This window comes from Phyllopteryx taeniolatus, chromosome 2, assembly GCF_024500385.1.
Source record: "Phyllopteryx taeniolatus isolate TA_2022b chromosome 2, UOR_Ptae_1.2, whole genome shotgun sequence".
Lineage (NCBI taxonomy): Eukaryota > Metazoa > Chordata > Actinopteri > Syngnathiformes > Syngnathidae > Phyllopteryx > Phyllopteryx taeniolatus.
The window spans coordinates 23,581,644-23,605,768 of record NC_084503.1 but is presented as its reverse complement, the minus strand read 5'-3'; the positions used below and the strand labels follow the sequence as shown (position 1 = coordinate 23,605,768).

The 24,125-nt window shown below is 39.9% G+C and overlaps 1 protein-coding gene across 14 annotated transcripts in view; it reads right to left on the bottom strand.

Annotated features, from left to right (window-relative positions):
- The window catches only part of LOC133474115 (A-kinase anchor protein 13), a 226,047-nt gene that overhangs the window by 109,065 nt on the left and 92,857 nt on the right, over positions 1–24,125 (bottom strand). For all 14 annotated transcript variants that reach the window (XR_009787354.1, XR_009787353.1, XM_061765461.1 and 11 more), the window contains exon 10: positions 3,380–3,434. Coding sequence is in view for 12 of the 14 variants with exons in the window: in XM_061765461.1 (XP_061621445.1) it covers positions 3,380–3,434 (55 nt within the window). In the remaining 2 variants the exon portion in view is untranslated. The remainder of the gene's footprint in view (positions 1–3,379; positions 3,435–24,125) is intronic.

Here is a 24,125-nt window from a genome sequence, read left to right as displayed (position 1 = left end):
TCTTTATTTGCCAAGTATGTAAAAAAACACACAAGGAATTTGTCTGCGGCAGTTGGAGCTGCTCTAGTACGACACCAGACAGTCAATTGACAGAGAATACGTTTGAGACATAAAAACATAAGAAAACAGTCACTGAGCAATCAAAGGTTACCAGTAATGTGGTAATGCCGGTACAATTTTGTATTTTTTTTTTTGGGACAATTGTGCCAAATGATGTGGAGTCCTCTAGCAATTAGAGCAGTTTGAAATGACTAATAGAACAATAGTCTGGTGCAGTGACCATTGTGCAAATGGCGCAGGGACTTTAAGAAATGTATGCAGTTTAAAGTGACAAGTAGTGCAATAATATGGTACAATGTTAATTGTGCAAATGGTGCAGATACTTCTCAAGCACGAGTGGCCAGTATTGGTCAACAACAGCTATGCAAGTAGTGGGGGGTGGCGAGACTACTACAGCGAGCGCACGAGTAATGTATAATTGGCCCGACAGCAACAATTGTGACAGCAAAGATTGTGACAACAATCTTAAAACAAAATAATAATATAAATAATAATCCGGTCTGGCAGTCAGTCCAGAACATCCATCCATCCATTATCTGAGCCGCTTATCCCCACGAGGGTCGCGGGAGCGCTGGAGCCAATCCCAGCTGTCATCGGGAAGGAGGCGGGGTACACCCTGAACTGGTCGCCAGCCAATCGCAGGGCACATACAAACAAACAACCATTCACACACATTCACACCTACGGGCAATTTAGAGACTTCAATTAACCTAGCATGCATGTTTTTGGGATGTGGGAGGAAACCGGAGTGCCCGGAGAAATCAGACCTGCAGAAACAAAATTCTCTGATCTGATGAAACCAAAATAGAACTTTTTGGCCTGAAATGCAAGCATCATATCTGGAGAAGAAGGGACACTGGTCATCACCTGGCTAACACCATCCCTACTGTGAAGCATGGTGGTGGCAGCATCTTGCTGTGGGGCTGTTGTTCTGCTGCAGGAACTGGGCGACTAGTCCGCATAGAGCGTAAGATGACAGCTGCCAAATATAGATAAATTCTTCAAGAGAACTTGCTTCAGAGTGCTCTGGAACTCAGACTAGGGCGTCTATTCACCTTCCAACACGACAATGACCCAAAGCACACAGCCAAGATAACAAAGGAGTGGCTTCAGAAGCAACCTGTGAATGTCCGAGAGTGGCCCAGCCAGAACCCGGACTTGAATCCAATCGAACATCTCTGGAAAGACCTAAAAATCAATGTCCACGAGGCTGCCCATCCAACCTGACTGACCTTGAGAGGATCTGCAGAGAAGAAAGGGAGAAAACGCTCCAAAACAGGCATGCCAAGCTCGTAGAGACATAGCCAAGAAGACTTGAGGCTGTGATTGCTGCCAAAGGTGCTTCAACAAAATATTAAGCCAAGGGTGTGTATACTTAACCTATGTACCTATTATGTTTAAATGTTTACATTTTCAATAATTTTGCACAACTGTCTGAAAATATATTTTTATTTTGTCATTATGGGATACTTTCTGTAGATATTTTTTTAAAAAGAAAACTATGCTCAAATTAGCTTTAGAATAAGTCCGTAACATAGCACAATGTGGAAAAAGTAAAGAGGTGTGAACACTTTCTGGTGGCACTGTATGTGCCCTGTGATTCGTTGGCGACCAGTTCAGGTTGTACGCTTCTTACTCTTACTAAAAGTCATCTTAAACTGTAAATTATCCATTGGTTCAACGACCATTCACACTCACATTCGCACCTATGGTTAATTGAGAGTTTTCAATGAACCAAAACATGTTTTTGGAATGAAACAAAGTCTGAGTATGCAAAGAAAACCAACGCAAGCACGGAGAAAGAACATGAAAACCTCACACAGGAAGGCTGGAGCACAAAGTTCGAACGCTGTACCTCAGAAGTGTGAGCTAAACCAACTAACCACCATGCTGCACTGTACCAAAGTAAACAGTATGGGCTCAACACTATTCTGAAAGCCTGGCTGGTTTTGCATTTGGTCCTTGTTGTCATCACTTGACATCTAAGTGATGACAGCAAGGACCAAATGCAAAAATGTGTGTGTGTGCGGGTGTGTGTGTTGCTTCAGCTAATCATTATCCACTAAATGTAAATGTCCTGTCTTGGTGCTAGGAGGGCGGGTTATCGTTCCATAAATACAACATACTTTTTTTCTAGCCTCGCTAAATTTTCTTTGTTGTTGTGCTCGCAAAACAGTGAGCTGCTGGCGGAACGGCTTTGGATCTGTAGATGCACACAACTGAGACACTTTAGGGAAAGTTAACTATTTATTACATTCACTAGGCCGTGAGTTAACAAGGTAGCGAGCTAAGGACTGGAGCTAAACAGCTCGCTCTGGCTCGCTTGATCGAGGCGACATCCTTTAAAACAGGTTACTAACTGGAGAACTTTAGTCCATGTCCAGACCACGTAACAGTCCCATACAGAGCCACATCATCATCATAGCCACAAAAAAAAAAATTAGGAAAAGACAGAGAAAGATAAAAAAAAAAATGACAGATAAAGCAAGTGAACAGTTGGAACAAACGGTGCTTAAAATGGAACTATTAGTGTCATTTTTGTTTGTATTTCTCAGTGGGAGCACTTATTAAAAGTGCATTATGTGAAACGCCATGCATTTAAATACAGGTTGACTTCATATACTTTTGTGCTCTACTGAGCATAGTTTTTCTTGAGTGAAAAAGAGACGTGTGCTGGTTTTCTCATGTAAAGTGTATGTTATAAAATGATTTATTTATTAACATCGCAAGATATGGCGCAGGGCTTATTTTTTCATATTGTGCAGCCATAGATTAAAGTGTTTTGTTATCACAGTTTGTGGTATAAACTAATAATATAGGCAATTGCAAAAGATTTTAGAGGGAGCGTCTAGTTGTTGCATTTTCTTTTGCTATTCGGGACAGGTTTTTGTCCCTAACCCCCGCAAATAGCTTGAGTTCACTGTATTCAAGGTGCAAAAGCCCACAAAAACTGACATTATGCCAGAAAAACAAAGTTTTATTTGCAATACTTGTGCTCTGTCTCAACAGAAATAACATGCTAGTGCGTGAGAAAATAAAGGTCGTAGAGAGGAAGTAATTTTTTTTTTTCCAGTGTGCGTGATTCACTCTTAGCAAGACCAAGTAGCCCGAGCCCTCAAAGTCAGAGTGTCTGTCACATAGGGCAGTATCATTTGTACGTGTGGAAAGTCACAAGGCCAATTACCGGTAACTATTTTCACAAACAAAAGGGCAAGTTGACAAAGGGGGTTTCATCCTACAGGGAAGTTACCAAACAAACAATCATTGACATATATAGTCAGTTTAAAGTCACTAAAAACAGCAAGAAAGTGAATCTTACCTGAGTGTTGCACGTCGAGTGGCTGCTGGAAGGACGCCTCACCGTCGCGGTGGATCTACGAGGAGGGAGGAAACAGGAAGACACTGAATCAGCCTCAGCAACATGTGACACACGTCAGCCGGCGAGACTAAGAGATGCAGCGACCAGGAAGTGTCAGAAGGGAGGCGACTGCCTGGCCCTGTGGTGACCGCTTTGCAAGTCCACAGTGGCTCCAATCCCGAGGGTTAGGGCGAAAGGCTCGGATGGGTTGGCCGTGAACACGCAAGGCTTCTGATATTTCCGTGGTCAGAACAGCTATACAACAGCTATGTGTGTTTGTGCGTGTGTGCGTGCGCGTGATAATCTTCCAGGGCTGGTTTTAGCTACAGGGTAATCAAACACACCCCTCCCAAAATTGACACCCCCATGTCTTTGCAGGTGGCACTAAAAGCTTCAGCGGTTTGCAGAATTGACTGACAGCTCACTCAACAGACCCTTTTGTGTAAAGATAATGGAAACAATGGAAAAGCTCTGGAAAAGATTTTTTTTACTTTGTATCACAGCCATCTTTAAAATTCTGTGATGGACCTTTTTACTTGAAACATTAGATCGATTAGACTTTATTTTAAAGCTTTGCGATGTCAAGAACTTCTAATCAGGGTCAGGTGGTTTTTAAAGTCGGTGTAAATCTAGTAAAACATCATTTTACTAGATATGGTTTTCAAGTCAACTCATCTTTAAATTTTGTGATTACATGAAACTACATATTTTTATAAACTGACTTTGTATCCAGGTCAAGTGGCTTGACCACACGACATTATTTAATAAGAGTTTCTCTTATGGTCAAACGTTTATCAAAACCTGGATTTGGCATTACAGTAAACTGATCTTTAAATTCTGGGATGGACTCTACATGAAGCTTTGTAGGTTAAGAACATTTATTTGATATCACTGTCATTTTTCAAATCTGGGATGGTTTTTACATGACACGCTACATGCTTTTAAAAGCTTTGTTGGTAAGAGTCAACTGATCTTAAAATTTTTGGACAGAAATTATATGAAACACTGCATCTTTTAAACAGGTTTGTTACAAAGTTGTTGGTTGAGAACTGTTTTTTAATTTTTTTTTTTAATCAGTCAAGTGGCTTTTCTGATAGACATATTTAAAATACTGCAATAGCTTTTTCATTAAACACTTCCTATTTTTTTCAGGGCAGGTTTCTTCTTCCCTATACGAGTTTTTTTTGGCTCACAACACCACAATCCTTATCAGGAGATGACACTGAGTCATAGTGGTGGCTCATAGACCCCTGTGTGACCAAATGTAAACAAATGAGCTCTACTCTAAAACTTCACATGCTGCAACAATCCAAACCATAATGGCTGACTTCCTGTTCAATATCAAGCATGGGTTCTTAAGATGTTTGTACATCCTGTGATTATAATAATAGAATTGGGTAGATGTGTATCTGTGAAACCGGTGTTGGGGGGCTAATTTTTCCCTAACTACACATGGGTTATAGCACCCGCTTTTTCAAGGCAAATGTTTGAAATGATGAAACTTTGACGCCTTGCACCACCCACAATAGATGATGTAGGCCAGCAAGCGGTCCGCGACAACCAGGCTGGGTCCTGGTACCAACCCACTGGTACCAGGCCACACAGAGAGACTGAGCAAAAAATATTTTTCTGAAGGAATTTTTATTCTGAAAATCTGTCCACCTGTACCTCACGTCAAAGGGCCTTTATCTGTCATGTGATATAGTAATAATAAAATAAAATAAAGAAGTCCACAAGCTGGCAAGAATAAGTAAAAAACAAACTTCAAACTTCTTTGCAAAGTTTCTTCAAAAAGCGAAAAAGGCAAATGATTCAACAGAAGAACAACCCACTACTTCCAAAAAAAGAAAGCTGTATTTAAGAGACAATAGCAGTCCTACCTAAAATATGAGTTTATCGCAACAGGTGATTCTCACGCACCAAGACCGCTCTGCATAATATGTGGCGACGGACTCACAAATGAGGCAAAACGGCCCCAAAACACTATATACATTCTTTTTCATTTAATTTCCAACATCATATCTTTGTGACGCAAGATGTTTTGCAATAAGACATCGACCAAAACAAAATTATGGCGGAGACTGGACATAAGTGACACACTTGTCTTGGGCAAAAAAGCATTGCAATATAATGTCTGCAAATTAGTGTTGAGGGTTTTTTTTTTTTTTCTAATTTTTCAGGGGGGCACTACTGAGTCAATTTCGGGGCGTTGTTTTGAGGCCCATTTCCCCAGGATACATGGACTTGCGAGCATTTTGAGAGCCCCTCAAAAGGCGATTCATTAGAACAATCATACATAAGCAGGTTTTTGTATGGCTTTAACAATGTGACAGTGTCCAAATCCCAAAGAAATTCTCATGAGACAGTAGGTATGTGGGCCAGCTCGCTGAGTCGTGATGTCATGTCAAAGTATAAAAATAGACAAAGACAGCAAAGTTATTGATTGAGCGGAGACCAAAGACAAAAAACAAGACCCATGAGTGTGAGCCTCGCAGAATGACTCCCATGTGAGGCAGCAAAGACTTACAGTTGAGAAACCAGCTTCTATGGCAAGGCACCACGTAGCCCCCAAGAACAACATGAGTAGCCCGTGGGCCTGTTGTAAAAATAGCTCACTTTGATGCGACATTGTGATTTCCTTGGAAAGTTATCAGTAATGATTTGAAAATGTAAACGTAGAGATTTATAGAAATAAAGTGTTACATATTGATAGTAATGTTTCCTACCTTGTCAAATCATTGTTCAAAATTATTGTGAGAAACCATTAACATGATCAGTGCCTTCACATAGATGAATCGAGTGAATCTAGTTTATCATGCCTAGGGTCGCAGCATTAATTATTAATACTAACATATACTTAAGGCTGCACAATTAATGGAATTTTAACCATGATCGCAATTTTGGATGGCACGATTTAATGAGCCTGATCATCTGCGATTTTTTACATTTAAAATGCAGGCAATGCTGCATATGAAAAGTGCTTCATTTGCAGCAGTGCCCACAACCAAGTCAGCCAGCCACCTTAACTTATGGTTAAGGCTTCATTTAGCACTGGCACAGCGCTCCATGGCCAACTTCAAAATAAAATCTTAATTAGCATTGACTGCGTGTCACGGGAAGACACTATTAACAATCGCTACAGCAACTTTTCGGCTGGCCTGACCGCAATGAAATCAGGGAAATCACAGCTGTCGAGTTCTTTGCAGTTTGTGACCATGCACGACTGACGAATGGTCAAGCAGAACAACGCAGACGTACTCTTCCTTGACAATTCACTATATTGACGGGGCTTTGCAAATGAAAAGTCGGTACTTACAGTCTATTATTATTGTGTTTTATGCATTAACTGTATTTTCTTCCATGAATGTGCAATTCGTGATTGCACTTTGTAATACCATATTTATTTAGTTAGCATTTGGTAAAGAATAATGTTTTTGGGGTACATTTATTTTTTCTATTATTATCTATCATTTATTCTTATTTAGAGATTAATTTCACACTGAAAACTCGTACATATTGTTTGTTAAAAAGTAGTGCAATAAACAAAGATTTTCCCCTAACGAGGGGTAATCGTGATTACAATATTGATCAGAATAACTGTCATTATTACTTTGGCCATAATCGTGCAGCCCTACATACAATTAAAGGTAATTTGAGCAAATTTGTTACTTTAGAAGAGTGTATCAAACGGATAGCCCTTCACATAAATGAGTACTCAAGAAGTAGCTCACAGTTTCAAAAAGGTTGATGACCTTGTTTACTCACTCGCTCGCATACATCGGGTCTCAAACAAACACACAGGCACACGCACGCACGCACACGCGCGCGCACACACACACACACACACACACACAGATGAATGTGCAAACATCACAGAGTTGTGTTTGGATATCAAACAGACCCGCTGAGAGGAAACAAACATGCCAGATTAGGTGGTCACACATACAGTTGGTATGGAAAGTATTCACACCCCCTTAAATTTTTCACTCTTTGTTAAATTGCAGCCATTTGCTAAAATCATTTCAGTTATTTTTTTCCCAATTAATGTACACACAGCACCCCATATTGACAGAAAACAATCAGAATTGTTGAAATCTTTTAAAAATGTATTAAAAAAGAAAAACTGAAATATCACAGCCATAAGTATTCAGGCACTTCCTGAAGAGCTCAAAGACAGAATTGTGGCAAGGCACAGATATGGCCAAGGTTACACAAAAATTTCTGCTGCACTTAAGGTTCCTAAGAGCACAGTGGTGTCCATAATCCTTAAATGGAAGATGTTTGGGATGACCAGAACCCTTCCGAGAGCTGGCCATCCGGCCAAACTGAGCAATCGGGGGAGAAGAGCCTGGTGGTGGCAGCATCATGCTGTGGGGTGTTTTTCAGCTGCTGGGACAGGACGACTGGTTGCAATCGAAGGAAAGATGAATGGGGTCAAGTACAGGGATATCCTGGACGAAAACCTTATCCAGAATGCTCAGGACCCCAGACTGGGCCGAAGGTTCACCTTCCAACAAGACAATGACCCTAAGCACACAGCTAAAATAATGAAGGAGTGGCTTCAGAAAAACTCCGTGACTGTTCTTGAATGGCCCAGCCAGAGCCCTGACTTAAACCCAATTGAGCATCTCTGGAAAGACCTGAAAATGGCTGCCCACCAACATTCACCATCCAACCTGACAGAACTGGAGAGGATCTCAAGGAGGGATGGCAGAGGATCCTCAAATCCAGGTGTGAAAACTTGTTGCATCATTCCCAAAAAGACTCATGGCTGTATTACCTCAAAAGGGCGCTTTCAGTTTTTCTTTTTTAATAAATCTGCAAAAATTTCAAGAATTCTATTTTTTTCTGCCAATATGAGCTGCTGTGTTGACATTAATGAGGAAAAAAATGACAAATGAATTTAGCAAATGGCTGCAATATAAAAAAAGAGTGAAAAATTGAAGGGGGTCCGAATACTTTCCGTACCCACTGTATGCACACACAAAATGACGTGGCAAATGTAGAAGTTAACACTAATACAGCGTTCCAGCTGAAGGAAACCATCTTGAAACCATGATGTCTGTCATCTCCAATTTTTGCTGTACTTTGTTCTCTCTACATGACTCACTCCTATCAGTCAAGTGATTTTAGCCTCTCGCTGCATGGCACGCTCACTTCTTATTTAGTAGGGGTGGGTAAAAATATGGATTCATCAATGCATTGCACTGCGATTGGCTGGCAACCAGTTCAGGGTGTACCCTGCCTCCTGCCCGATGATAGCTGGGATCGGCTCCAGCACTCCCGCGACCTTTGTGAGGATAAGCGGCTCAGAAAATGGATGGATGGATGAATGCATTGCAATTTTTCGCCCCGCAATTCATTATCGATTCACCTCCTGCCCAGTGGAGGGAGCTGCAGCACCATGAAGCAAGCAACTTTTATTTTTAAATTTTAATTTTGGGGTCATTTTGGATTACCCTGTAAATCTGGAACACAGGAAAAGTACACTTGATCCACGATACACAATATCAACATGAAAACACGTCAGAAGTCGCTAAGCTGTACACAGAGTTAAAACAGTTTATATACAACTGTCAGGTTTTTTTTTCTTTTCTTCACCATATGCATAAAGTGCAAATTTGTATTTTAATATGTTTTATTACTTAAAAAAACATGACGTTACATATGACAGATGTTTACATGGTATCAAAAATATTTCAGAGTCAAAATTTACTCACTTATTATTTGTGTATTTCTACTTTTACTGAATCAATATAGGGGCATTTTAATTAATATTGAATCGAACTGAATTGCAACCTAAACAATTGATATAGAATCGAATGGCAAACCAAATCAAATCGAATCGTGGGGTTCTTAATAATGGCCAGCCTTAACCATGCATTTGCCCCATGGTTGTTGACTACTGTTTGAGAAAGTGCTTGATTATGATTTGACATGCAGAGAGCCCACATTTTAAATGTAAATATGGCAGATCAGGTTAATCCATTGTGGCAGCCAAAATCGTGATCACAATTAAAATGTAATTAATTGTGCAGCCCCACCCTATTCCATGTGCCTTTCACGCAGATTAAAACAACACACCCAAAAAACAGTCCCCTTTTCGCATAGATCTAGCCAGGAATGTGCGCAGACATTTTTGGGGGCAGGTGCTCAAGTAAAAATAAGTGCACAAGTTTTCGTGTACAAAAATCTGAGATAATTTTAAAACTTTATTCCGTTATTAATTAACCTATACTATAAAACTATTCCGGCATAAAAGGGACACAGATTTTCCCTTGTGCTTGACCTAGCACCCGAACAGGACAGGTAAAAAACTGAGTAAAATAAATTAATTAAATGAAGAAGGGAACAAAAAATTCCCAAAATAATCAAGGTACACAATGAAGACAGTCATCATCACACAGATCATTTTACATTTTAGACTATGTGAGGCTCAGGATGAACATGTCTGGAAAGAAAGAGTCCCAGCCCTGGAACAATGAGTCCCTGCAACGTATCAACGCAGAATATAGATACAGTAATCCACTGCTATATCACACTTCTTGCTTTGCGGTCCCGCTATAGTGCAGATTTTTTTATTACAGTTGTTACTCTATTTTTTTATACTGTTTGCAAATATTTTTGTGTTAGCCATTGCTCTTGCTGTCTCTCAATGTGTTTCGGCCTGCAAAAATAACAAATTTTTTAGGACGATATATTTTTCCAAAAACTATCCCAATAAACGATAGTATCGATTATTTTATTTTTTTTATGCCACTGATATAATATTAGAGCATAATAATTTAAGTACATCCTTTTAAAGAACAATTAACTTTTCATTCTAAAGAATATTGAACATTGGCTTTGTGATCTATAACAATAAAAATATTAGATAAATTAAAAATGTTAAAAAAAAAAACTACACAGACCCAGGCCCTGTTCACACAAAAAAATGCACTTTAATAAATATTGAACATTTGCCACAGAGGTATGGAGTCATTATATTGTAAAAAAAACAATGTATGCACTCGAAAGCATTTGGGCTTCGTCACTGTTTTTAAATCAGATGTAATACTATTTAATATCGCTGTTGTTTTTTAGTATTTTTATTAATTGTATGAATGTCTTTGTGTTATGTACTGTATAATTTCTGCTGCCTGTTTACTTTCTGCTGCCTCTTAGCTTTTGGAAAAATAGATTTTATATCTCAATCACCTCTTACCTGGTTAAATAAATGATAAATAAAATGTAAAGTAAGGCCCGCCCTCGAGCTGCTGGACTCTGAGACCTTCACCTGTCAATCAAATGATGGGAAAAATGATTTCACTAAAGTCAACTACTGCCTAAATATTGTTAACGTGTGCTGCTGTGCTTATGGTAAATAAACAGTTAACTTTCCCATAGGTGTGCGTGTATGGATGTGTGTGTTTTGTGGGGAACGCACACAACTCCGAATGCTAACGTTTTAAACGCTTCCGAGCTCGTAATTATTGAATGTAATAAAAAAACTTTCCCTAAAGTTTCCCAGTTGTGTGCGTCTACGCAGTAAACACCTTTCTGCCAGCAGCTTGCTGTCGTGAGCGGCACAGCGGGTGTTACCACAACAATGAAAATGTATCGAGTCCAGAAAACAATCCTGTGTCCGTTGTGTTTATCGAACGATGACCTGCCCTACTGTGCCTCTGATTGGCTAGCACCAAGACAGGACTTGTACTTTTAGTGTATTCCTCCTGTGATTCGCTGTGTGTGGAAGGTCTTTACCAACACACACACACATGTAGGGCGGGTTTTAAGCCATGCGGCTGAGGATGAAGATTTCATGCATCCCTGCTAATTTTTGTGCATCTCAGACGCAGGACGCAAATCAAACGAGATCCCTGATCACAGAGAAAATGTGTCAGTGATCTTATCAAGAACTACACATTAAGACGGAAGCCTTGCAAAAACAACCCTCAAGTCGGGCTACATTTTCAAAAAAACACATTTGAAATCTGTGTGTAGCTGAAAAAGTGTTACGGTACGATGAAACCAAGGTTGAACCTTTTGACCGTAATTCAAAAAGGCATGTTTGATGCAAACACAACACTGCTCATCATCAAAAGAACACACAGTACCTACAGTGAGGCATGGTGGTGGCCCTGTCAAAACTTGTACTGGTCCCGTATATTCATGCTATAATGTTAATTGTTTATGATTATTTTGTATTTAGCATCTTTATACTGTATTATTTAGGCCCCTTTAAGAAATTAATAGTAGAATTGCATTCATGACAATGCTCTGTACTAACCTCACTAAAATCAAGGCATTGCAATTGCACAAATTAATAATAATGCTTAAAAGAATAAATAAATTACAAAATTATAACAATATTTACGCAACACTGACATTACAACAATGCTTTAGCTTGTGTTATGCACACTCTGTATAATTAGGGGTACTCCGATCAGGGTTTTATGCTGCCAAATCCGGTACCGATAATCTGTAAGTGAGATGTGCCCATCACTGCCGGTACGATCATATAGATACAATTTTTAAATTTATTCATGGTGTGTGCTATTGGCTATAAGATCTGACATGTTTGATTGGGTTTGCTTCACAGCTCTTGCGTGCCTGCGCAAAATAATAATCACGATTATTTTTATTGATATTGAAATCCTGATTAAGAAACAATTATTCATTTGTTTAAAAACTTTGCATGTATTTAATTACCAAAACTCAATTTAACTACTCAGGTTGAACTGGGGCCTTAATCTTGGTGGAGGGAATTGTGAACAGTTCCAAATGCTAGTCAGCATTAGCATAAAACCGTCGGTCTTTTAAAAGTAAGCAAAAAATGTCATAAAAACCCTACTCAAACAACTCAACTTTATTTTGTGTTAATCAGAGGCTTTTAAAATGGTGGCAGGTGTGTGCCGACTCGCATTTGATATGAGTTTGAATGTGACTCCTTACTTCTGAACACAGATACATCACACTTGTGCCTACACATTATCCAAATTGTGTATTTTTAAATCACCTCTTGAAATGATTACATTTTTCACAATTATGTTTTAAAAGTTACAATTAGGGTTGGGCATCGTTTGAATTTGAGCGATTCCGGTCCCGATTCCAGTTCCTCGTTTCGATTACGGTTCCAAACGATTCTCGATTCAGATTCTTTTAGAGGGCTGTGTAAAGAAAGGTTTGCATGGTTTAAATAAAGGGTGCCCAAATTATGAATATCCATTATCCTCACTAGTGTCGCGGGCTGCTGGAGCCTATCCCAGCTATCTTCGGGCGGGAGGCGGGGTACACCCTGAACCGATCGCCAGCCTATCGCAGGGCACATAGAAACAAACAACCATTCGCACTCACATTCACACCTACGGGCAATTTAGAGTCCTCAATCAACCTACCACGCATGTTTTTGGGATGTGGGAGGAAACCGGAGTGCCCGGAGAAAACCCACCCAGGCATGGGGAGAACATCCAAACTCCACACAGGTGGGGCCGGGATTCGAACCCCGGTCCCCAGAACTGTGAGGCAGATGTGCTAACCAATTCACCATGCCAGCTCAAATAAGTAGTAATGTATGAAAATAAATTAAATTCAAACACTAGAATGAGGATAAGCGGTACAGAAAATGGATGGATGGATAGAATGAAGCACATTTTCAGCATTATCGACAAGCCAAATAAAATCCTACATTTTCAGCTTGCGTGTGGCCGAAAAAACTACAAAAAAGTATTCAGACTTTTTCTTCTTCTTACGATGTGTGATTGTCGTTTTTGGTTTGTTTGTTTAACATGTTAGAGTTTTAAATTAGGGTTTCAAACCATGCTCAGGATTTCAACTGTGTGTTAAGGTTTGAAGTTAAGGTTAGGGTGTTAAGTCTGGGTTTGGTTATAAACAGCCATCCATTTTCAACACCTCTCATCCGAGTTAAGGGCGCTGGAGCCTATCCCAGCTGACTTTGGGCGAAAGGCAGACTACACCCTGAACTGGTCGCCAGTCAGTCGCAGTGGTTATAAACAACGGTAACAAATTAGTGTTTCAAGATTGGGCTAGTGTTTCAAAAAAGATTTAGGTTTTCAAGCCAGGGTTTCAAATTAGGGTTTAAATTTAGTTCAAGGGTTTCACGTTAGCGGTTTTAAATTTGGGTGTCAAAGAAGTATTACGATGTCTTCTGTTATTATTGAGGACTTGGCTATTGCATTCAGCAGCCAGCACACAGAATTGCTTTGCATGTGTAACACCTCCCTCCTCACTTTAGTCACTTTCTAAATTAGCTGCTGATGTCAGCTCCTGTTTGAGGTGAATGGATGAGAGAGAGAGCGCAAAGAGTTGAAGAACATGAGCGAGAGAGAGAGCGAAAGAGAGAGAGAGAGAGAGAGATCCTAGCGTGGGAAAAAGACATGGAGTGGTGGAGGTGGGCTAACGTCTTCCTAGCAGCTGGTTCTGGCTCTGGTCCACATGACTTGACTCCAGCTTGCATTTCACATCCTGCCGTCCTGGTGCCCGTAAAACACCATTATCATCATCTTCTTCATCATGTAGTTTATTAACATGGCCAACTGTCAATATATTTTAACGCTAACTGGCATGTAGACAGCTAGACAGAGCTGGTGAGCTCTCTGCGCTTTTTGGTACATCGCAATAGTGTATTTGTTCCTTGTGAGGGTCGAAGGTGAAGTGACGACAATACTTTGTGGAAGTTTGAAGCCATAACTCTGACTTGAAAACCCATTTGAAAACGCTTAACTCGAAATCCTAAACCGGGTTTGAAGGCTTAATTTGAAACTAACCCATGTTTGAAAATCTAATGGAAAACCCTAACACTGAGTTTATCCTAATTTGAAACCTGAACCTGAGTTTGAAAATCCTAAACCTGGCTTGAAAGCCTTACAACCCTAACGCAGGCTTGAAAATCCTACCCCTTGTTTGAAACACTAATCCGGATTTGAAACCCCTAATAAAAAGCCCTAACAATGACTTGAAACCCTCACAATTGGTTGATCCTATTTGACACCCTAACACTGGGTTGAAAGCCTACTCTTAGACGCTAATGCTAGTTTGAAAAACTAACCCAGGCTTGAACCTCTAATTTGAAACCGTAACGCTTGTTTTAAATTTTTAACCCACATTTGAAACCAGAATTTGAAAGCTCAACTTGAAATTTCACCGTCTTGAAACCCTAATCTTGTTCTAAACATTAACCCTGATAAAAAACAAAATATATATATATATATATATATATATATATATGAAAAGGATGACGCGCTGTGGCGACCCCTAACGGGACAAGCCGAAAGGAAAAGAAGAAGATATATATATATATATAAAATCATTTGAAACCCTGACACAGATTTAAAATGCTAACCCAGACTTCAAACCCTATCGTTATCTTTAACCCGGTCTGTAAACTTCCGTCCCTCACGCCCCACACTGCTGCTGTACTTGTTCATAGCCTCGTCACTTCCCGCCTGGATTATTGCAACTCTCTCCTGTTTGGTCTCCCCTCAAGTATTACAAAAACTACATCTTATCCAGAACTCTGCTGCCTGTATTGTCACTAGTTGTATTGTCACCTCCACTCACCAAATCACTCCAGCCCTGCAACAACTCCACTGGCTCCCTGTCCAATACTGCATCCAATATAACATATTGATCTGCACCTTCAAGTTCATCAATAACCTCGGCCCGGCATATCATTATTTTTATTTTTTTTTGTGGTATAAGTGTGTGCTAAGTGAGTGATTAAGAGGCATGGCTCCTGCAGGTCGGGCCCATTAGGCCGGACAACCACCGACGAAGAGGGCCACCACACCGACCCCGGGGCCCCCCCCCACCCCACATTCCCGCCAGCACCCACTACCCGCCCCTGAGTGTGGGAGGTGGACCCCCCCGCCCCCAACCAGGCAGGGAAAAGAACCCCACAGCAGGCCCCACAGCCCGCAGGGGACCGCCCGGCTCTCCCACGGAAAGAGGAAGAGGTGATCGCAGCGAGACGCAAAGAACGGAGAGAAGAGGAGGAAGCAGGCCCGAGGAGCGACAGGGGTCCCCACCGCCCCCAACAGCAGCCAGAGCAGGGGACCCAGGTGGGTGCCCAGGAGGTCCCCCCACTGGTTCCCCCCGACCCCTCATCAACCCTGTTCAAATACAAACTCAAGACCCCTATTCCAAACTGCCTATTCATTATAACATTTCCCGTTTATTTTGCTTTTGTTTTTTTTATTATTATTGGATTACTTACCGTAATTTCTCGTTTATAATGCGCACCCCCCCCCCCCCCCAAAAAAATATTGTCAAAAGTCAATAGTGCGAAAAAGCTTTCACATTTTATAAATGTCTACCATCTAGTGGTTATAAAAAAAAACTGTACACTTTCATTCCAAAATCCCACCGCCATCTAGTGGTTATAAAAAAGGTTTAGCCTACACTTTCATTCCAATATGACAGGGGTACGTATGACTGCATATATGTGCAGTTATGCTCATAATTTTACATACCCTGGATGAATTTGTGAAATATTGCTTCTTTTTTTTTAATATAACTAATGAATGAACAACAACTATTATTAATTTCTTCATGGTTATGTTTTGTTTAATGATAATGCTTTTCTGAAATGCTTGACCATTTAATTTGAATCCGATTAAAATTTTATTATATGTGTTTTGCCTGGTCCTTCATGTTTTCTTTAAAGAATTGTACCCATTTTACAAATTCTGCTTGGGTAATCAAACATATGAGCAAAACTGTGTGTTTTCTAATTTATTAAATAAAAGTAGAGCTATAAATTTCAAAATAAGAGCCAGTAAATTAAAAAAAAAAAAAGATTACGTGTTCAAATAAAGTGCTTAACTTCAGAATAATTATTTGAAAAAACTAGCAAAATACAGCTAATACTTCGAGTTTTGATCATATGGGTAGAAGCAAAATCATGCATTGTAAAAATGCACTATACATAGGTAAAGGGTTTTCCGGAATTTTGAGGTCAACTTTGGGAGTGCGTATTATACATGGGTGCACATTATACACGATAAATTACGGTAATTTATTTTAACTACAGTCCCCTCCAAAAGTATTGGAACGGCAAGGTCAATTCCCTTGTTTTTTGTTGTATTCTGAAGACATTTGGGTTTCCGATCAAAAGATGAATATGAGACAAAAGTTCAGAAATCCAGCTTTTATGTCATTGTATTTACATCTAGATGTGTTAAACAACTCAGGACAGAGCACCTTTTGTTTGAAAATATTGGAACAGACATGATTAAATTAACTTAAAGTGAATAACATTAAATATTTGGTGGCATAACCCTTATTTGCAGTAACTGCATCAAGCCTTTGACCCATTGACTTGACCAGACTGTTGCATTCTTCATTTGAAATGCTTTTCCAGGCCTTAACTGCTGACTCTTTCTGTTCTTGTTTGTTTCTGGGGGTTTCTCCCTTCAGTCTCCTCTCTAGGAGATAAAATGCATGCTTTATTGAGTTAAGGACCAGTGATTGACTTGGCCAGTCTAAGCCCTTCCACTTTTTCCCCTTGATGAAGTCCTTTGTTGTGTTGGGACTGTGTTTTGGGTCATTGTCTTGTTGCATGATGAAGCTTCTCCCGATTAGTTTGAATGGATTTTTCTGTAAATTACCAGACAAAATGGTATTTTAGACTTCAGAATTCATTCTGCTGCTATCATCATGAGTTACATCATCAATAAAGACTAGTGAGCCCATTCCAGAAGGAGCCATGCAAGCACAAGCCATGACATTACCTCCACCATGCTTCACAGATGAGCTGGTGTGTTTTGGATCATAAGCAGATCCTTTCTTTCTCCATACTTTGACCTTTCCATCAGTTTGGTAGAGGTTCCTCTTAGTCTCATCAGTCTAGAAAACTTTGTTCCAAAACGTTTGTGGCTCATCTCTGTCCTTCTTTGCAAAATTCAATCTAGCCTTCCGATTCTTTTTGCGGATGAGTGGTTGGCATCTTGTGGTATGGCCTGTATATTTCTTCTCTCAAAGTCTTCTTTAAACAGTGGATTGTGATACCTTCATCCCTGCCCTGTGGAGGTTAGCAGTGATCTCACTGAGTGTTGTCTTTGGGTGTTGCTTCGCAGCTATCACAATGTTCCTGCCATCAACTGCTGTTGATACAATGGGCCGACCTGTTCGTTAACTGTTGCTCAGTACACCAGTAGTTTCTTTCTTTTTTTAGGACATTCCAAATTGTTGTATTGGCTATGCCCAATGTTTGTGCAATAGCTCTGATTGATTTCCCCTCTTCTCTCAGCTTCAAAATGGTTTGCTTTTCTCCCAGAGACAGCTCTCTGCCCTTCATGTTTGCTTAACAGCAAATGCAGTTTGCACAGGTGAAACCCAAAGCTAAAAACAAGTACTATCTAATGTTTAAGCAATCAATCTAAAAGGCAACACCTGAGTAACTAGAAACACCCATCAGTCACGTTTTTTTGCACACTTCAAAAGTGGGTGGGTTCAAACAAAAGGTGCGCTGTCCGGAGTTGTTTAACACATCTAGATATGAATACCATGAAATAAAAGCTGGAATTTTGTCTCGTATTCATCTTTTGATCTGAAACCCGAATGTCTTCAGTATGTAACAAAAACAAAGGAATTGACCTTGCCGTTCCAATTCTTTTGGAGGGGACTGTATGTTTGTATGGCGACTGTGAGTGGCTTGAAAGGTGCCTATTAATAAAATGAATTATAGTTATTATTATTATTATTTAAAGTGTAAACCCTCGATTAAGACTAGGGATGTACCGATCCAACTTCCGATCCGATATCAAAATTGGAGGCTTGAGTTTTGACCGATACCGGTATCGGTCTGAGCCGCTTTCAGCATTAATCATATTTACTTATTTTGTGGTATATAAAATGTTAGAAAAGGCTTGATCAAGTGATATTACTCAGGGAACAATAAGCAAAAGTTGGTACGAGGAAAAAACTCTGAGGACCAGTGTGGTGTACCCAATGACATACACAATTGCTGTAAAAAAGAAAGTAGAAGTCACGATCGAATATTGTTATTTTTCACAGAGTTTGAAGAACATATGCCAGAGAGTATTGTTATATTGCTTGGTAGTATATGTTTATTCAGCATGTGTACCAATATTCATTATTTTGAGAGATATAAGTGCAGCTACTCCAAAGCAAATTTTTGTTAGTTCATCAATGGTGTTTTTCATTCATTGTGTGTTAGTTTTGAGCTGGCGATTTTTGTGAAAAAAATAATAATAACTATGTCTGATGTATTTGAACATTCAATAAGTGCAATTAATTTGTTATGTCTGTTAGTATTAAAGTGCACTTCCACTGGAGTGTCAAACAACTTTTAGAAAGCAACATACATTCTTACTTCTTGCTACTAAGTTGGCATCTTGGCAACATGCTGTTGTGATCACGTGGGCTCTGCATGCCATCCGGGCGCTGCTGGATAGAAGTGCTGGAGCGGAGCATTGCAATGGACTGCTTGTATAATAGTGATAAAATCGGTGCTTTCAGATCAAGTCCCATCCCATCCTCCTGACATTGGACAGATTTTAAAGATCGGATCGGTATACCCCTAATTAAGACCCTACTTTGCACAGTTCAACCTCATTTGAAATTCTAATACCCTACCTCAGGCTTGAAACCCTAACCCTGACTACGAGTTCTCAAACACCAGGAAATAGTTTGTCAATGTGTCGCTTCTGTCATTTTTCCATTTGCCTTGAGTGTCCAAGAAGAAGTAGAAGATGGAGATAAGATGAAGGGCAAACACGTAATCAACGTTACCATCATCTGCAATCACGCCAATGAGCCCTGCTTGTCGAATGGAAAGGATGAGTGGCGCCATTATTGAATGGGAAGGCACGGACGAGCTACGGCAATAATAAACCAGCGACACACTCACTCCCTCGCACGCGCAAAAATGACAGACACACACACACACACACACACAAACAGAGCTTAAGCCAGGAGGAAAAAGTGAGGCGCAGTGGAAAAAGAAAATATTCTATACATGCTGCTGCAACTTTAAATAGCTCAACTTTGGGGTGCAATAAGTATTACATTCAAAAGAATTTCAAAACAGCTTCAAACCTTAGTGTTTTGAAAACTTACTTTATAAATCCTAACCCTGACTTGAAACCCTAATTTAAAACAGTAAGACTTGTATGAAATTGTAAGATGAAAGTTTATCTCTAATGAGTAGGGGTTTAACGATTTATTTTAGCAAAGATTCGATTTGTATCACGATTCATTTTAGCAAAGATTTGATTTGTATCACGATTCAGTTTAGCAACGATTCGATTTGTATCACGATTCATGGTTGCTGATTTGATTGAAGGGCGAAATAGTATGCATATATAGTCTGCATACTAGAAATTTCCTAAATTCCTTTTGTTTCTTGGAAGGGAATCAGGTAAAATTAATTGTGATAATTAAATAATAAGATTTTCCTGATATACTTGTATTGCTTTGCAATAAAACAAAGGGAAAAACAGCAACTTACTATTATTTATATTTCAGCAATGATTTTACTAGTTCAGCCTGTTTTTTCTTCAAAAAGAAATGTTTAATTGGTGTTTAGAATTATGAGGAGGTCCTTGGAAAAATGTCTATATTGTAAGGAGTCCCTGGCTGGACCCAAAGTTTGAGAATAGGTGTTTTAGGTACAGAATGGCAGCCACGCTTTCGTCAGACTGCCCCAGGGCAGCTGTAGCTACACAAGTAGTTCAGCACCACTTGGGTGTGACTGTGGAGTGAATGAATAGTGCGTGCAATGGTAAAGCATCTTTGAGTGCCTCGAAGAGCGCTATATAAGTGATATGCATCATTATTATTACTATTACACAGTCAAATACTAATGGCTGGAAACAAGGAAAAGCTTTTAGTAATAGTGTTAATAATACATAGTAAGCTACTAAACAAGTGACAAACCTGCTCTTTGTAAAACAATGAAGTGAAGCTTGAAAACAGTGTCGAATAATTTGTTGTTGCTAATTCTCCTCCTTTGTTCGACCAAGTTCCCCCTCCTTCTACCCTGCTATCGTTCTTTCAAAAGCTACAAATATTCGACAGACGCACTTCGCTCATTCAGCAATGCTCTCAGCATTTCACTTGTACACATTTTCACACGATAATCACATGAACAACACTATATTCACACTTGATCTCTGCTGAGTGATGCGTTGATCATGAACGTGTCTCTATGTTAGCAGCTAGTGAGCTAAACTAAGCTAGCAAGCTTGAAAGGCTTCAACGTGCACCAAGGCGAGTCACACGCACGTGTCCAGATTGATAATTTCTAGCGTTCCAACTTTTCATCTGCCATCCACCAGACAGATCAATAAAAGTGCTGAAAAAACAAACACACACACATACTGTGGTGTCTCGGGCCAACCACTAGGGGTACTACAGAGAGGAATGTCTAGTTGGGGCTTATAGGACGAAGAAAAGATAGGAGGAAGAAAAGAGCTGAAGAAAGTAGCGTTGTGCTAACTGCTGTGTGCTAACTGAAAAATAAAGAAGTAAAAGGAATTAAAACAGTGTTTCTTGGAAATACAACACATCCACACCTCCATAAAAAGTCTGCCGTGCATATTTCCAAGGCATTGTGTCCTAAAATTGATACAATCGATTGATTACCTTTTAAAACGATTTAAATTCATATATTTTCATCCGGAAGGCTAACTTGCCGAGTACAGATCGATCCAGTTGGACCAATGATAAATAAATCTAGACATCAATGTACTGAATGAATGGTTACATACCTCCTAATTAGAAACCCTAACACTTCTTAGAAACTGTTCTTCTTCTTTAAAAAACTAACCCTGGCTTCCAACTCCAATTTGAAACACTAACCCTAGTTTGAAACCCTGATTTAAAACCCTACCATGAAACCCTAATTTTGTCTTGATAATCTAATTTGTAACCATTACACTTGTTTGAAAACCTTACTTTGAAGCCTAACCCTTATTTGATATCCTAATCCAGGCTTGGAACCTTCATTTGAAAGCCTAACCCTGGTTTGAAACACTAAACCTAAACTTGAAACACTAAATCTGGTTTGACACCCAGATTTGAATCCCTAACCCTGGCTTGAAGCCCTAATTTAACACCATAACCCTGTATTAAAGCTAAATTTGAAACCCTTAAAACTCCCAACCCTGGTTTGAGACCGTAATTTGAAATCCTAACTTGAAACCCTATTGCTTTCAACCATAATTTTAAACCAAAATACTTATTTGAAATTTTGACTTGAAAGTCCAACCCTGATTTAAAACCCTAATTTTGAATCCTAACTTGAAATCCTCACTTGAAAACCTAACCCTGATGAGAAACCCTAGTACTTGTTTGAATCCCTAACCTTGGTTTGAAATCCAAACTTGACAGCCTTACCCTAATTTGAGACCCTAAAACTTGGTTGAACCTTAACCCTGGTCTGAAACCCTAATTTATACCCTTAATTTGAAACTCTAACCCTGGATTATAAACATAGTTTGAAATAACAATATTTACTTAAAATCCTAATTTGAAAACCCATCCCTGATTTGAAACAAGAATACTTGCTTGAAACCCCAATGCTTGTTTGAAACCCTAATTTAAAATCCTAATCCTTTGTTTGTGCAATAAGAATTCCACCTAGAAGGATTATAATTATAATCAACAAGTCCCTTACCGCAAGGGTGTCAAACTCCTTTTTGTCGCAGTTATGAATTCCCTTTGAGGGCCGCTACGACTGTGGACCCATATAAATGAAAGGTTACCTCATATACTGTAATTACAGTATACACAACACATTGATGAATAACTGGTTTTGAAATCAGAAGCCTATAAATACATGTTTTTCAACTATTACATTTCTTTTCAAATGGGGATTGGTAAAAAAAAATAAAAATAAAAATGTTTGCAAATATCGCAATGGTAGTATTACACCAGAACACAATTAGCGATTTAGATTTGCTTTCGTGGGCCACATAAAATGATGTGGTGGGCCGGATCTGGCCCCCGGGCCACCAGTTTGACATCTGTGCCTTACAGCATCTCCAGTGGACACTAGTTACACTGGTGTATGTTCTACAGCTCTAAGCAGGGTTTCTGATTTTCAGAAGCTCAAGAGATTTCATAAAAAGTTACTTTCACGGGTGGAACGTAGCGTGAAAGTGCAGTTAAAACCTCCTGGGGTTAGTATCCGACTCCTGACGCTCGCAAATAAACTTGTCGGGTGGTCTTACCTTGATTAAAACCACATTGACGGCCTTCTCGCCCTTGGCACAGAGGCTGTATCTCCGCTTATAGCGTTCGTACATTGTCTCTCTCCCAAAAAAAGAAAAAATATATCCAGAGAGAGCGGAGTGAAAGAAAAGCAGACGAGCCGAGCTTCACATCTGGACTAGGAGGCAGCCGCTGCACCCTCCTCCTCCTCTTTTTCCCCTCCCAAAAACTCGAGTACGGGCTCTGGCTGATTTGGCCCACCCCCCTTCCTGGGCTCAGTGAATGTCCCCCTCTGTCTCCTTCAGTTGACAACAACACTAGCTCGTATACAGTAGGACCGATGACACTTTGGACATTGTGCGCTCAGTTGACACAATTAGGCCAGCGGGAGAGGGTCGACGCCCTCTAGTGGGTGGGGGAGGAACCCGAGGGAGGCTCCTGGGGGGATGGCTCCTGGGTGGTGAGGAAAAGCAAAGTGAGCACATATGACTGAATGTGTGCTGCCAAGGGGCACCGGGTTTTCTCAATCAAGAGAACTAGAAGCGGAAGCCCGTAATAGCCTTCCTGTTATGTTACATGAGTCTTAAGTCACCCTTTTTAAATAAAAAAAAACATGTCAATATAGTTTAGCAAGCGTAATCAACACATGAAATGCACCTTGTAATGGATCATTTAACTTATTTGCAAGTTGAAATAGGAAAAAGAACCAGGCATTGGTTAAAATTGACCTAGGAACATTATTGCTTTTTCTGAGAATAAAAAAAATAATAACAGGAGGGTTAAAGTAAAGGTTGTGCAGTTCAGAATTAGATATGCTAAACCTATCGTCTAGGGGTGTAACGATTCGTTTGAGCAGTGATTTGAGTCGTATCATAATTCATGGTTGATGATTCGATTCAATGATGATAGTAGTTCATTTAAAACGATACCATGCGACGCGATTCAGTGGCGGGAAATCGATTCAGTAACTTTTTAGCCAAAAATGTATCCCTAAGCCACAAACCTAACCAAGGCTTGAGACACAAACACTGGTTAGCAAGCTTAATGTGAAACCCTTACCCAAACTTGAAACTCTAGTCCTTGTTTGGAACCTCAACCCAGGCTTGTAATCTTAATTTGAAACCCGAACTTGAAACCCTGACTTAACTTGTACAATTTGGAAATAGACTGCTGACAGTTTGACCCTACAATTATTTCCTACGAGAAAAATTGCTTCCCCATCTAAACAAATCTGTGGTCGACTAGTTCCCATCCTGGCCTTAGAGCAGTTGCCCCCAACCACCGGTCCGCGGACCGGTACTGGGCCGTGAGGCATTTGTTACCCGGCCACAGAGAAACAATGACCAATTTATATAATTTCTGTTGTATTGCAATTCGGGTGTCAATGTGTTTTATTTTGAAAATTGACCGGATCTTCTGCGCCACACCAGCTGAGGGTCTCAATGGACACGTCGAGACTGCACAGAACGCTTCCGTTTCCGGTCCCAGCCGGCTCAAACGCTTCGGTTTACAGTCCGAGCTAAAAGAACTA